Genomic DNA, 12091 nt, shown 5'->3' on the forward strand with positions numbered 1-12091 from the left:
GAAACGGACAGCCCAAGAGGCTTTCAAAACAGTCTCCCCTTAATTCTGTGCCTCAGACCACCAGTAAGTGAGGGCTTGAAGTGAACATAGCCACTTTTTCCAGTGCTATGGGGGAAACAGGTAATTTCAAGCCCACTGTCACCAGGAAAGAGGTCCCTGCTCTACTTTCTTTTTAATCAATACAATCTTTTTTTGTACTGTGTGGTCTTTGGATACTCCGGTAACTTTGCATGATTTTCAAAAGCAGCTGTCAGACCAAAATATATGCCTTATGTTATCAAGAATTATGATTATAATATCTTTTATGAATTCTTATTTCCCAAGCCTCTAATTTTTTTCAGTAGGCTATATGATTAGTTCTTTTACTATATTACTACTTGCATCATTACCTTGTTGTCCACTGTATACCCTAGGAAGTTTCTCTGTTGACAAATGGCAGCTGGCAGTTGTTACCTAGCAAGTATGTAAACAATGAAAGTATTCCTGGGAACAGAGTGAAGTTGACAATACTTAACACTGGCATTTTGTTTCCTAGTTGTTCTCATTCTGACTCTACTAACATTATTACTCTTTGTCCTCCTTATTTTCTCACTATCTTTATCAGCACATTCAGATAGATATTTATTAAATACATAATTCAAGACCCTGAACCTATGACATGTCAAAACCTGGAGCCTTAGGATGGGAGTTAGAATGGAAATTTTGTCAGAAAGTGATTTGGACCAGGAGAGATTCCAGAGTTTTTCTCAGCTGGTATAGTTCTTTTTTTTTTTCAAGCTTTATTGAGGTATGAGTATCAACTAAAAATTGTACATCTTCAGGTTGTACAATGTGATTGTAAAGTGTGTAATGTGATAGTTTAATACATGTATACATTGTGAAGTTATTACCACAAATTATCACATCACTTCACATAGTCACGTGTGTGTGTGTGTGTGTGTGTGTGTGTGTGTGTGTGCTGAGAACACCTAAGATCTACTCTCTTAGAAAATATCAATAGTGACCTTTCTACTTTCTTTTCCAATCACTGGCCATATGCATAGCATTCCATTTTTAAGCCAGTATCCAACTCTTTTTGCATTCTAATTCAAAGGATCTTGGGAGACCAGGGAAAATTTATACTTTCCAAGAGCCATTGCTCGCTGGTAAGAAATGGACATACCGAATTTTAAAGAGAAGTGGCAATTAAACTGTATTTTCACTAAATCTTTTGCAGCCTTCCCCTCATTGCCACTATACCATCTTCCCATACACCAATTGAGAAAATGGTATTAAACTCTTCTAAAGTAGAAAGTCATGAAAGGGCACATTGCCTTAGTTAATTCAAGTTGGGATTGTATCCCTTTTTCTCTTTCTCTCCCGGGAGACCACGGGTATAGGATTGGTATTACTGCTGAGAAGCAGCATGTATTTTTTTAACCATCAACCTTTATTTGTTACAAATGTTAACAAAGCCTTTCATTTGTGATGCCTGTAAAATTCCCACTGTAATCAGTTTTCAATTTACATCCTGTACTCTTTAATAAATTTTCTTTCTCTGAGTTTTCCCTTAGAAACATCTACTGCTGTTTGTTTTCATTTCTGCCTGATTCCCTATTGTCATAGCTCCTTAAGTTCATACATGGAGAAGCCACCAAAATTAGCAGCCCAAAGCTTAGAGTCATCAATTATTGACTCACTAGTCTTGCTACTGGATAGTGTCTCCCGAAGAAAGCTACTTTTACTCTTTGTTTGCAGGGCTTGCTACTAATGTTTCATATCATCTCAATAAACACTTACAAAAGACCTGTGTCAGGTCCTATGCTAGATGCTAGAGATACAGAAATGTACCTGATATGTTCTCTACCTTGACAAACTCAGTCAAGTGGAGGAAAACAGTCATAATTTCCCCCTCAAATTTAATTTGTTTCATCTCATTTATTCTTGCATTTAACAAATGGTTGAGAGTCTACCAAGTGTCAAACATTGATTAGGTATTGGTGGTACTGAGATTAACAAAAGAGATATGGCCTTTCATGGAGCTTTTTGTAAAACTCAGAATCTATGTCTGTGGGGAACAGTGTTTGAGCAAGGAGAACAATAGCTGCAAAGGGTTATGGGTGATGCTGTTTCAATACTCAAAGTGGCACCATAATTTTTCCTCTTTATGAACAAAAAAATGTGTTTCTATTTCTTTAGGAAAGTATTCTGGACCAAAATTCCATTTGGCTGGAAGTGAGTCAAGAATCCAGCCAGCTCTAATTTTCATCTACTTACCCAAACAGTCTGTGGTCTCAGGGGAGCCTGGGTTATTGCTTCAGCTAGTTACTAAAGCCAGACAAGTCTGTGATGCTTCATCCAAAGTCATCCCTGACCCAGGGTAAATTGCCACAGTATACTAATTAGTACAGGAAGAAGAAATTGTTAAAAACACCATAAATGTATTTCCCAGCCAGATCATATCCATTCTGCCTTGTAACAAGATGGAAGTGTAGCTAAAAATAACCTGAAATGTATTTGATCTAATTCTGCTGCCTTCCCTATCAAGAAAGCTGTTCTGTTGCTTCTGTTTAATCATGAGGGAGAAAAACAAACAAGCAAGTGGAATATTAAACTTCAAGAGATAGAAAATCTGGATTGCTTAAAATGTCTCCAGCCTCTGCATACCCATGTGTGCCTGCTTGGGTGCAGTAGGAGCAGGGAGAGTATCTGGTTTGGGTAGCTGTTGCATATGTGTGTTTCTGTAGTATCCCTGGATTTAGATATCTGTTTACACACATGTGTTCATGAAGTACCTGGGATAGGATTGGACTATTTTTATTCTGTATGTATTTTCTTGTGTGCATGTACATTTGTCTGAATGAATTTGTGGATACTGGCACATGAGTGAGAGTGTGTATGTGTTCAAAGAGTAGCTTCAGTCACTTTCTTGTAAAAATCCTAATCCATCACTAGTTCCCAGAAATACAAAGAGAGAGCTCATACCCTGGTGAATCTAGTTACCTCCAATGGCCTATAAGTTCTCAGAATATAGGGGTCCCTAGAGCTCCTTAATGCAGAGTTGGCCTACTAAGGAGTACTTGTTGAATGACCAACTGACAATAGTTTTAATGCATGCTTAGATCTGAAGCTGTGGGCATTAGTAGTCAATAGGTTGTGATGGAACAATCTAGACATACAGGCTTTCCTGATGCCCCTTTGAGAGACCCATCTCCTCCACTCCTCATACATCAAACATGCCCCTTACTGAACTCTCCCTATGTGTCAAGTACTCTATTAAGTGCCAGGGAAGCCATGAAGACTTGGTACTTGCCCTTAAGGAGTACAAAAGGAGCCTGCCATTTCTCTGTATCCTCTTTTTTCCACACTTGAAAGATAAAGTTCAGGCCTTGCCTCACAAGCAACTCATAACTCCCTCTGCTGAAAATGAGCCCGCTTCTCCAACTGACTTGTAGACCTTGCCTAATTGAAGGAAGTGCCAGGTAAAATCAATATACCTAAACCAACCCTCAGCCTCCAGTCTTTTCCCTTTATAGTTCATCCTATACAGACTGCTAGAATGCTATAGACTGCTAAATCATTCTAAAACAACACCTGTATATTTTTATTTCTCTACTCAAATCTACTCAATCATTCTATCAAGACAAACTCTATCATGTCCTTGTACAACTGTTTGTATCTACCCAACAGGCCTAAAGAAGATTGTCTCCTGCTTAAGTAGTAGTCCCACGGAAGATACATAGAAAAGAATCCAAGTAGCAAACATTGACATTTCATATTTTTGGACATTTTATATTTTGGGGACATTTCATAATGTTAGGACATTTTTTTCTGACTTTAAGATTTTTATTTGCCATACAAAGTCACTCATTCAACAAAAATTCATTGAGCATCTAATAACTGCCAGGCATACTGGGCAGATAATGGCTTATTTATTTCCTTACATGATAATTATTCAATCAAATATCTGACACTTAGTAGATATTGATCAGATGGTCCTGATGGGGTCTCCTGCCTCAACTCTCCACTAACTACATTCTTTGCTTTGGCAGCAAGGGATAACGGAAGAAGTCCTTGAAGAGAGCTCATGAGTCTCCCTTTACTAGCTCTGCTATGCCCTGACTTATTCCTTGAATCTGCTCTAAAGCTCTCCCCTGCTCACATCTGTAGAAGGATCAGTTTTCAGAAGTGGTTTTGACTCTTCTCCAAACATTTTGCATCACCATGTTCAGTCCATGTCCCCAGAGAATAGGGCCTGTTTGCAAGGAGCAGACTTCTTGGATGATACTACAGACTGCTTGACTGAGAGTCCCCACTGCAGTGCTCTCCTCACATGACCTATCTCTAGTAATATGTGTGTAGTGCTAGAAAATGTGAAGGGAGACATCAAGGAAAATTTAATTGAGGTTAGTGAGACAAGCTGAATTTTGATAGATGTGTTATGGAAAGAACGGAAGGGTATTCATGATGAGGGGATATGCTTTATATGTGAATAGGTGGGGAGAGCAGGGGAAAAGATGAATTTGACCAAATGCAGGATAGTGAGCATAGGGAATACATAAGACAAGACTACTCCTTAGAACATAGCTACAAACCCTAATTTCTTTTCTTTGATCTTTTGTATCATCTTTCACTTTTACCTTTGCAGGAACTATACTTACCATGTCAGTGTCCGACACAGGGCCAAAACTGGTTACATAGATGTCAGTCTTCACTTCAGTTACTGCATCTAGGCCAGAGAAAGTGGGAAAGCAGAGTGTCATGAATGTCAGTTCCCTCATCTCAGAGAGAGTCCAACACAGTACTCCAAATGACAGCTAACTTGCTACTTCTGAGAAAGTATATTTGACAGTGATAAGAAAGCCTGTAATATTTCTTCAGAGAACATGTTAGGTACAGGTAAAAGTTTATCCCTTTAGATATCACTAAAAATGACAACAGAATCCCCGGGGCGCCTGAGTGGCCCAGTTGGTTGAGCATCCAACTTCGGCTCAGGTCATGATCTCACAGTCCGTGAGTTCGAGCCCCGTGTCGGGCTCTGTGCTGATACCTTGGAGCCTGGAACCTGTTTCAGATTCTGTGTGTCCCTCTCTCTCCACCCCTCCCCCACTCATGCTCTGTCTCTCTGTCAAAAATAAATAAACATTAATTTTTTTAAAAAAAAAGAACAACAGAATCCCCAAAGTTTAAGAGCCCCGAGAGATCACTGACATTATTATGTGCCAGACTTTCACATTGGGATTACCCATACCTGTGGTAGGTTACCAATGTTCTAATATCCAACTCTAATACTTCCATAAACATGGAATGATTGCCTTCCCACTCCCCTGCCCACTTAATGTAGGGAGAGGCCACGTGACTGATTTTGGTTGTGGGGGGAAGTTATATGTGTCACTCTCTGGCTAGAACAATTAATGTCCAGTGTAAGACCATGGAAACATGTTATTCTAGAGCTACCATAAGATTGAAACAGTCTGGTGATGAGCCAACACATGAAGGACAACTGCCCTGGAAAGTTGCCTGGATCCACAACAGACTTTGCATGAATGAGAAATGAACTTTAGTTGGGTTAAATGACTGAGTTGAAAATGACTGATATCACCTGATGAATGGTCTTTGCATTTATTTTTCTTTACTGTAATTGTCTGTTTACTTGTGTGCCTCCCCCACCTTACCCAAAAGCTCCTGTATGGCAGTGTCTCTGTTTTCTTATCTCTGTATTCTTAGTACATTGAAAAGGGCCCTGTTATTCACATGGTACTCACTGAACATTTTTAGTATGGATGGATAAATCTCATCACGTATTTACCAAGTTGGAAAATGATACCCAGAGAAGTGAAGTTATTTCATTACTAGGCTTCTCTTTTCCTGCTTCAGTCAGCCCTGCTTACCCCATTGCAGCCCAGACTAGCCCACACACTCCAAAATTCCTCGAATAGAACACAGGGAAGCCTATGCCAGCCTAGCAAAGACCCCATCATTATATTAAATTCAAATAATCCCAGTTTAGATCAGCATACCAAACCCCAGTAGAGTACACCAGTAGCCCAGCCAATACCAATAAAGCCCACAGAAGACTTGATGTATATTTATATACATACACATATTTATATACATATTTATATATAAATATATAATGAGGCTGACTACTATAATCTATGACACTAATTCTTTTCTCTTATGGACAGGTAGGGAACATATCTACCTACTTCATCTGTAGCATATTCACTATATTCATCCAGTCCTGGGTTCTGGCCCAGATGTACTTTAGATATTGTTGACTTGCTACTTTTCAGAACCATCCTTTTGGCTTAATACACTGTTCCTCTACTCATGAACTGAGTATATTCAAGGTCACTTTGCAAAACCACAAACATTATGTTTTCAGAAGAAACTATGAGTATCATTTAATAATCAGCACTATAGTCAATTCACCAAACACACACCTTACTCCCAAGCGTAATCAGCAAATAACATGCTTTTGAAACCAGAGCTGTGTTTTAAATAGTTTGGAGCACAGGCTTACCTCATTGCCATTTCTATGCTTGAAGGAGAAGAGACAACACTTCAGGACCCAGAACACACCTCCTGAAGACTTGTCCCTTCAGATACACTCCCAGGTTTATTGGCTAGAGAATCATTGTCCTACCCTCAAGTACTAAAATAAACTTAACTAATTAATGGAAGAGACCACAATTACATTCGAATCCAATATTCTATCTAGGTAGAACATAGTTAGATACAGAACTTTCTAAACTAATATAATTATAAAACGGTAAGATAGTTATGCAGACTAAAAACTGGTTACTCAGACTACAGGAAAAAAAGGAGAAAGACACTGGTGGTAAAGTTAAATTGCAAGAGACCACCAAGGGGACAGTGGAGTCACTATAGGTGGAAAGGGAAAGGGCTATAACAAAGAGTCTTGGGTTCTGGATCTCTGCCCCTGACTTGCCGAATGCTTTAAACAAGACTGTTTTCATTTTAGCTGCTCTCTTGTGCAATGAGGGTATGGGACAATCTGAATTCTAAATTTCCTTTTTTGTTTTAACTAGGAACTATGACTGTAAATCCAAGCAGAAAAATGTCTGACTAAAGATGCCCAATGGTAGCAAGAAATAAGCTGCCTGAGGAATGTAGGAGATTTTATGCAAATGTGGTGCTCCTGCTCTCTTTTAATTATTCACTTTCACTTAAAAGGCACCCCTTGATTGCTAAAAGGGAAACAGTGGGGAGATGCTGCTTTCCCAATGAATTAGGGCTCACCCAAGCTTCAGAAATTTCCCTGGCTTTGCTGCAGGGAAAGGGAGTTGGGAAGTCTGGTTTAGCACACAGGATGCCAAATCCCTTCTTCTTCTATATCTGTCCCATTTGGAAAGAATCTGGAGGATAAGAGAATTAAGGGAAGTGGTACAAAATAAAGGGGAGGAAGTGTAAAGAAGGGGGGAGGAAAGAAAGAAGAGAGAGAGATAATTAGAAGATTGAAAGAAAAAACAAGAAAGGATTAAATGGGAAAAAGACAAAGAGAATAGACAAAAGTTGCCCAGAAGTCTAAGGTCCTAGGTCCCAGAAATAGAAGGGAGTGTTCACTCACTACTCCAGATTCTCTGTGTGAAAGAATGGTTAGAAGTTTGCTCTTCTTTCATTTAACTTAATGAAAAGATGAGTGAATTAGACTAGAACTGATAAGGGCTACAATTCATAATCTACCTCCTTATCATAGTCTTCCTGGTAGAGACAAATGTGAGACATGAATTAATGAAGAGATAAGAAGGCCTCCCCACTCCCACTTTATTTAACAATTGTTTTCAGATGCTCCTTGGTGCTTTCTTTATTTGCTTTGGGTATCCAATTTCCTTCCAATGTTATCCTTTGAAACCAAACATGAACAGAATTCTTTCCTTTTGCAAATTTACTGTGATATTGGAAGTGCTTGAAAGCTCCTGTCTTTACATTAACATACATGACCTTAGCCCTCAGTGGTACTCCCACTAGTGGGGAACTTATCAACCAGTTCTTATGTCATTTCTGCTTGTTTTGATCTGAAAGAGTAAATAGAAGCCAGTCACCAAGTGAGCACTGTCTTTATATTGAATATGTTGTTCATAACAAATTGTATTTTCTAGTTTGACTTCAAATAGATTCACAAGAAATTGTGAATTTTCTCCTTTGAGCAAAAACCAGAGTAAGTTCCTCAACTCTAGTTGCTCCACCCTAGCACACAAACATTGGTTTTAGCACCGCCCTTTGGACTCACCCAAAAAAATTTGCTTCTTAATCCTTTGAGATTGAAATTTGAGATCAGAAATTGAAAGAATGTGATCATAGTACCCCTAAATTTGCTTTTCTTGTTCCTTTCTAGACTAAATATCCTGACTTCCTTTGACTATGTCTCCCCTCCCTTTGACATGGTTTTAATCATCCTCCCTATACTTCATTCACTTTCCTCTGGCTTAGGTCTGATTTTTTTTTTTTCTGACACTGAAATGTTTTATGGTGGAAGTTTGTCACAATTCCATTTAGAGACAAGCTCATGAGATGAATGCTATGAACAAAAGCCAACTCTACCCCCTTATCTAATTATAGGCTATAATGTACAAAAGTCCTTTCTAATGAAAGTCTTCCTAAGAATAGTGAGGCTTTGAGGACAGGAACTTTTGCTAGGAGAAAAAAATCCCTAATTTTTCTATTTTCTTGCTTCCAGATAACTGAGAATTTTAGAGAACAAGCGCTTATTGTTGTACACACTTTTCATCTTGAGAGACACCGGACTGGTAGAAATGAGCTCCCATGTGACTAGCTATCATGGTTAGCTAGCTACATGAACTTAGGGAGTGGGCTACCATGACTTAGGGACAGGCTTTCACAGATCTGAGAGCTGGAGTGTTCTCTTCTTATGTTAATAGGCTTTCCATTTGTCTTTGACAACCCTTGGGGACCTAGATACTGGAAGTCCTCAGTGACCCCATCCCCCATTAGCACTGATTACAGATAAGCTCTCCAGGGGAATAAAAAACAGGTGATTTAGGGGAGCAGAAATTACAAGAGTCTCTGTCAGCTCTAATCTCTACAATTGACTCACACCCTCTTTTGCAGGCTGTTTGGGCAAGATTCATAACTTTTAACATTTGGTAGGTTTGAAGGCTAGCCCCATATTTATGCTAGTCCACCTAGTGTGGGGTACCTGGAATGTACAGCAAATATATTTTTTAACTGAGATAAAATTTATATGTAACATTATATTACTTTCAGGTATACAACATAGTAATTTGATATTTGTGTACCTTACAAGGTGATCATCACAATAAGTCTAGTTACCATCCATCACCATACAATTGACCCCCTTCACTTTTTTCTCCTACTCCATAATTCCTTTGACCTCTGATAATCACTAATCTATTCTCCCTGTCTATGAGTATTTTTTGTTTATTCATTTGTTTTATTTTCGATTCTACATATAAGTGAAATAATATGGTATTTGTCTTTCTCTGACTTATTTTACTTCGCATAATACCTTCAAGGTCCATGCACGTTGTCACAAATGGCCAATGTCGGGGCGCCTGGGTGGCGCAGTCGGTTAAGCGTCTGACTTCAGCCAGGTCACGATCTCGCGGTCCGTGAGTTTGAGCCCCGCGTCGGGCTCTGGGCTGATGGCTCAGAGCCTGGAGCCTGTTTCCGATTCTGTGTCTCCCTCTCTCTCTGCCCCTCCCCAGTTCATGCTCTGTCTCTCTCTGTCCCAAAAATAAAAAAAAAATAAACGTTGAAAAAAAAAAAACAAACAAATGGCCAATGTCCTTTTTTATGGCTGAGTAGTATTTCATTATGTATGTGTGGATGTATGTGTATGTGTGTGTGTATATATATATATATATATATATATATATATATATGCATGCTACATCTTTTCTATCCATTCATTTATCAACACTTAGGTTGTTTCTATATCTAAATAATATTGCAGTGAACATAGGGGTGCATGTATCTTTCTGAATTAGTATTTAAATTTTCATCAGATAAGTATCCAGAAGTAGAATAGCTGGATAATATGGTAGATCTATTTTTAACTTTTTGAGGAACTTTCATAATGTTTTCCATAGTGGCTGTGCCAGTTTTAATTTCTACTAACAGTGTATAAGGAATTTTTGTCTTTTCAATAATAGGCATTCAAACAGGTGTGAGGCGATATTTCATGATAACTTTAATTTGTATTTCCCTGGTAATTAATATCGTTGAAATTTTTTTTTATGTGCCTGTTAGCCATTTGTATGTCTTCTTTGGAAAGTGTCTATTAAGATCCTCTGCCCATTTTTTAATTGTTTGTTTCTTTTGCTATAGAATTGAATTCTTTATATACTTTGGATATTAACCCCTTACACATATATAATTTGCAATTATTTTCTCCCATTCAGTGGGTGGTCTTTTCATTTTGTTGATTTCCTTTGCTTTGCAGAAGCTTTTTAGTTTGATGTAGTCCCACTACTCTATTTTTGCTTTTTGTTGCCGTTGCTTTTAGCATCAGATCCAAAGATTCAATGCCAAAACTAATGTCAAGGAGCTTACCATCTATGTTTTCTTCTAGGAGTTTTATGGCTTAAGGTCTTACATTCAAGTCTTTAATCCATTTTGAATTGCTTTTTGTGTATGGTGTAAGACAGTGGTCAAATTTTATTCTTTTGCATGTGGCTATCCAGTTTTCCTAGCATCACTGATTGAAGAGACTACTTTTTTCCAATGTATATGTTGGTTCCTTTGTTGTAAACTAATTGACAATATAGGTATGGGTTTATTCCCAGGCTCTCCTATGCTATTGCATTAATCTAGATGTCTGCTTTTATGCCAATATCATACTGTTTGGATTGTTATAGCTTTGTAGTGTAGTTGGAAATCTGGAAGCATGCTACCTCCAGCTTTGTTCATTCTCAAGATTGATTTGCCTGTTTGGGGTCTTTGGTGATTCCACACAAATTTTAGGATATTTTCTAATAGTTCTGTGAGAAATGCTTTTCGTATTTTAATAGAGATTGCACTGAATCTGTAGGTTGCTTTGGGTAATATGGACATTCTTCTAATCCATGGACACAGAATATCTTTCCAATTATTTGTGTCATCTTCAATATCTTTCATCAGTATCTTATAGCTTTTAGTGTACAAGTCATTCATTTCCTTGGTTAAATGTATTACTAGGTATCTGATTATTTTTGATGCAACTGTAAATGATATTTTTTTCTTAATTTTCTTTTTCTGGTAGTTTGTCATTAGTGCACAGAAACACAACCGATTTATGTATTTATGTATATTGATTTTGTCACCTGCAACTTTACTGAATTCATTTATTAGTTAATAGTTTTTTGGTGGATGAAGTCTTTAGGGTTTTCTATATATAGTATCATGTCATTTGTAAATAATTCATGTCATATGTAAATAATGATGGTTTTAATTCTTCCTTTCTAATTTGGATATCTTTTATTTTTGTTTCTTGCCTAATTACTTTGCCTAGAACTATACCTTAGTTTTATTATCTGTAAAAAAAATAGTTGAATTTTTTAAAACTTTTTTTAATGTTTATTATTTACTTTTGAGAGAGACAGACAGACAGAGCAACAGCTGGGGAGGGGCAGAGAGAGAGGGAGACACAGAATCTGAAGCAAGCTCTAGGCTCTGAGCCATCAATAAAGATCCCAACGCAGGGCTCAAACTCACAAACTGTGAGATCATGATCTAAGCCAAAATCAGATGCTTAACCGACTGAGCCACCCAGGCACCCCATAAAAAATACTTGATTTTTTTTTATGATTCCAATGTAAAATATATTATGTTTTCCAAGACCATAATAGATTAGAAGAGGCTACGAGAGGCACACACACTTTTTTCCTTAAAGAAATGTTGAAAGGAATAAAGAAAGAAAAAGAAAGAAAGAAAGAAAGAAAGAAAGAAAGAAAGAAAGAAAACTTAAACTATGGGGACTACACCAAAACAAACAAACAAACAAACAAACTTTTGCACAGTGAAGGAAACAAAACAAAAAGGCAACCTACTGAATGAAATAAGATATTTGTAAATGCTGTATCTGATAAGGCATAAATACAAAAAATATATACAAAGAACTTACACA

General features: G+C 37.6%; 1 protein-coding gene across 3 annotated transcripts in view; it reads right to left on the reverse strand.

Annotated features, from left to right (window-relative positions):
* Nucleotides 1-12091, reverse strand: part of GABRA3 (gamma-aminobutyric acid type A receptor subunit alpha3) — a 330232-nt gene that overhangs the window by 117507 nt on the left and 200634 nt on the right. For all 3 annotated transcript variants that reach the window (XM_053201836.1, XM_015068025.3, XM_053201834.1), the window contains one exon: nucleotides 4641-4708. In XM_053201836.1, coding sequence (XP_053057811.1) covers nucleotides 4641-4708 — 68 coding nt within the window. The remainder of the gene's footprint in view (nucleotides 1-4640; nucleotides 4709-12091) is intronic.

This window comes from Acinonyx jubatus, chromosome X (genome assembly GCF_027475565.1).
Source record: "Acinonyx jubatus isolate Ajub_Pintada_27869175 chromosome X, VMU_Ajub_asm_v1.0, whole genome shotgun sequence".
NCBI classification, from domain to species: Eukaryota; Metazoa; Chordata; class Mammalia; order Carnivora; family Felidae; genus Acinonyx; species Acinonyx jubatus.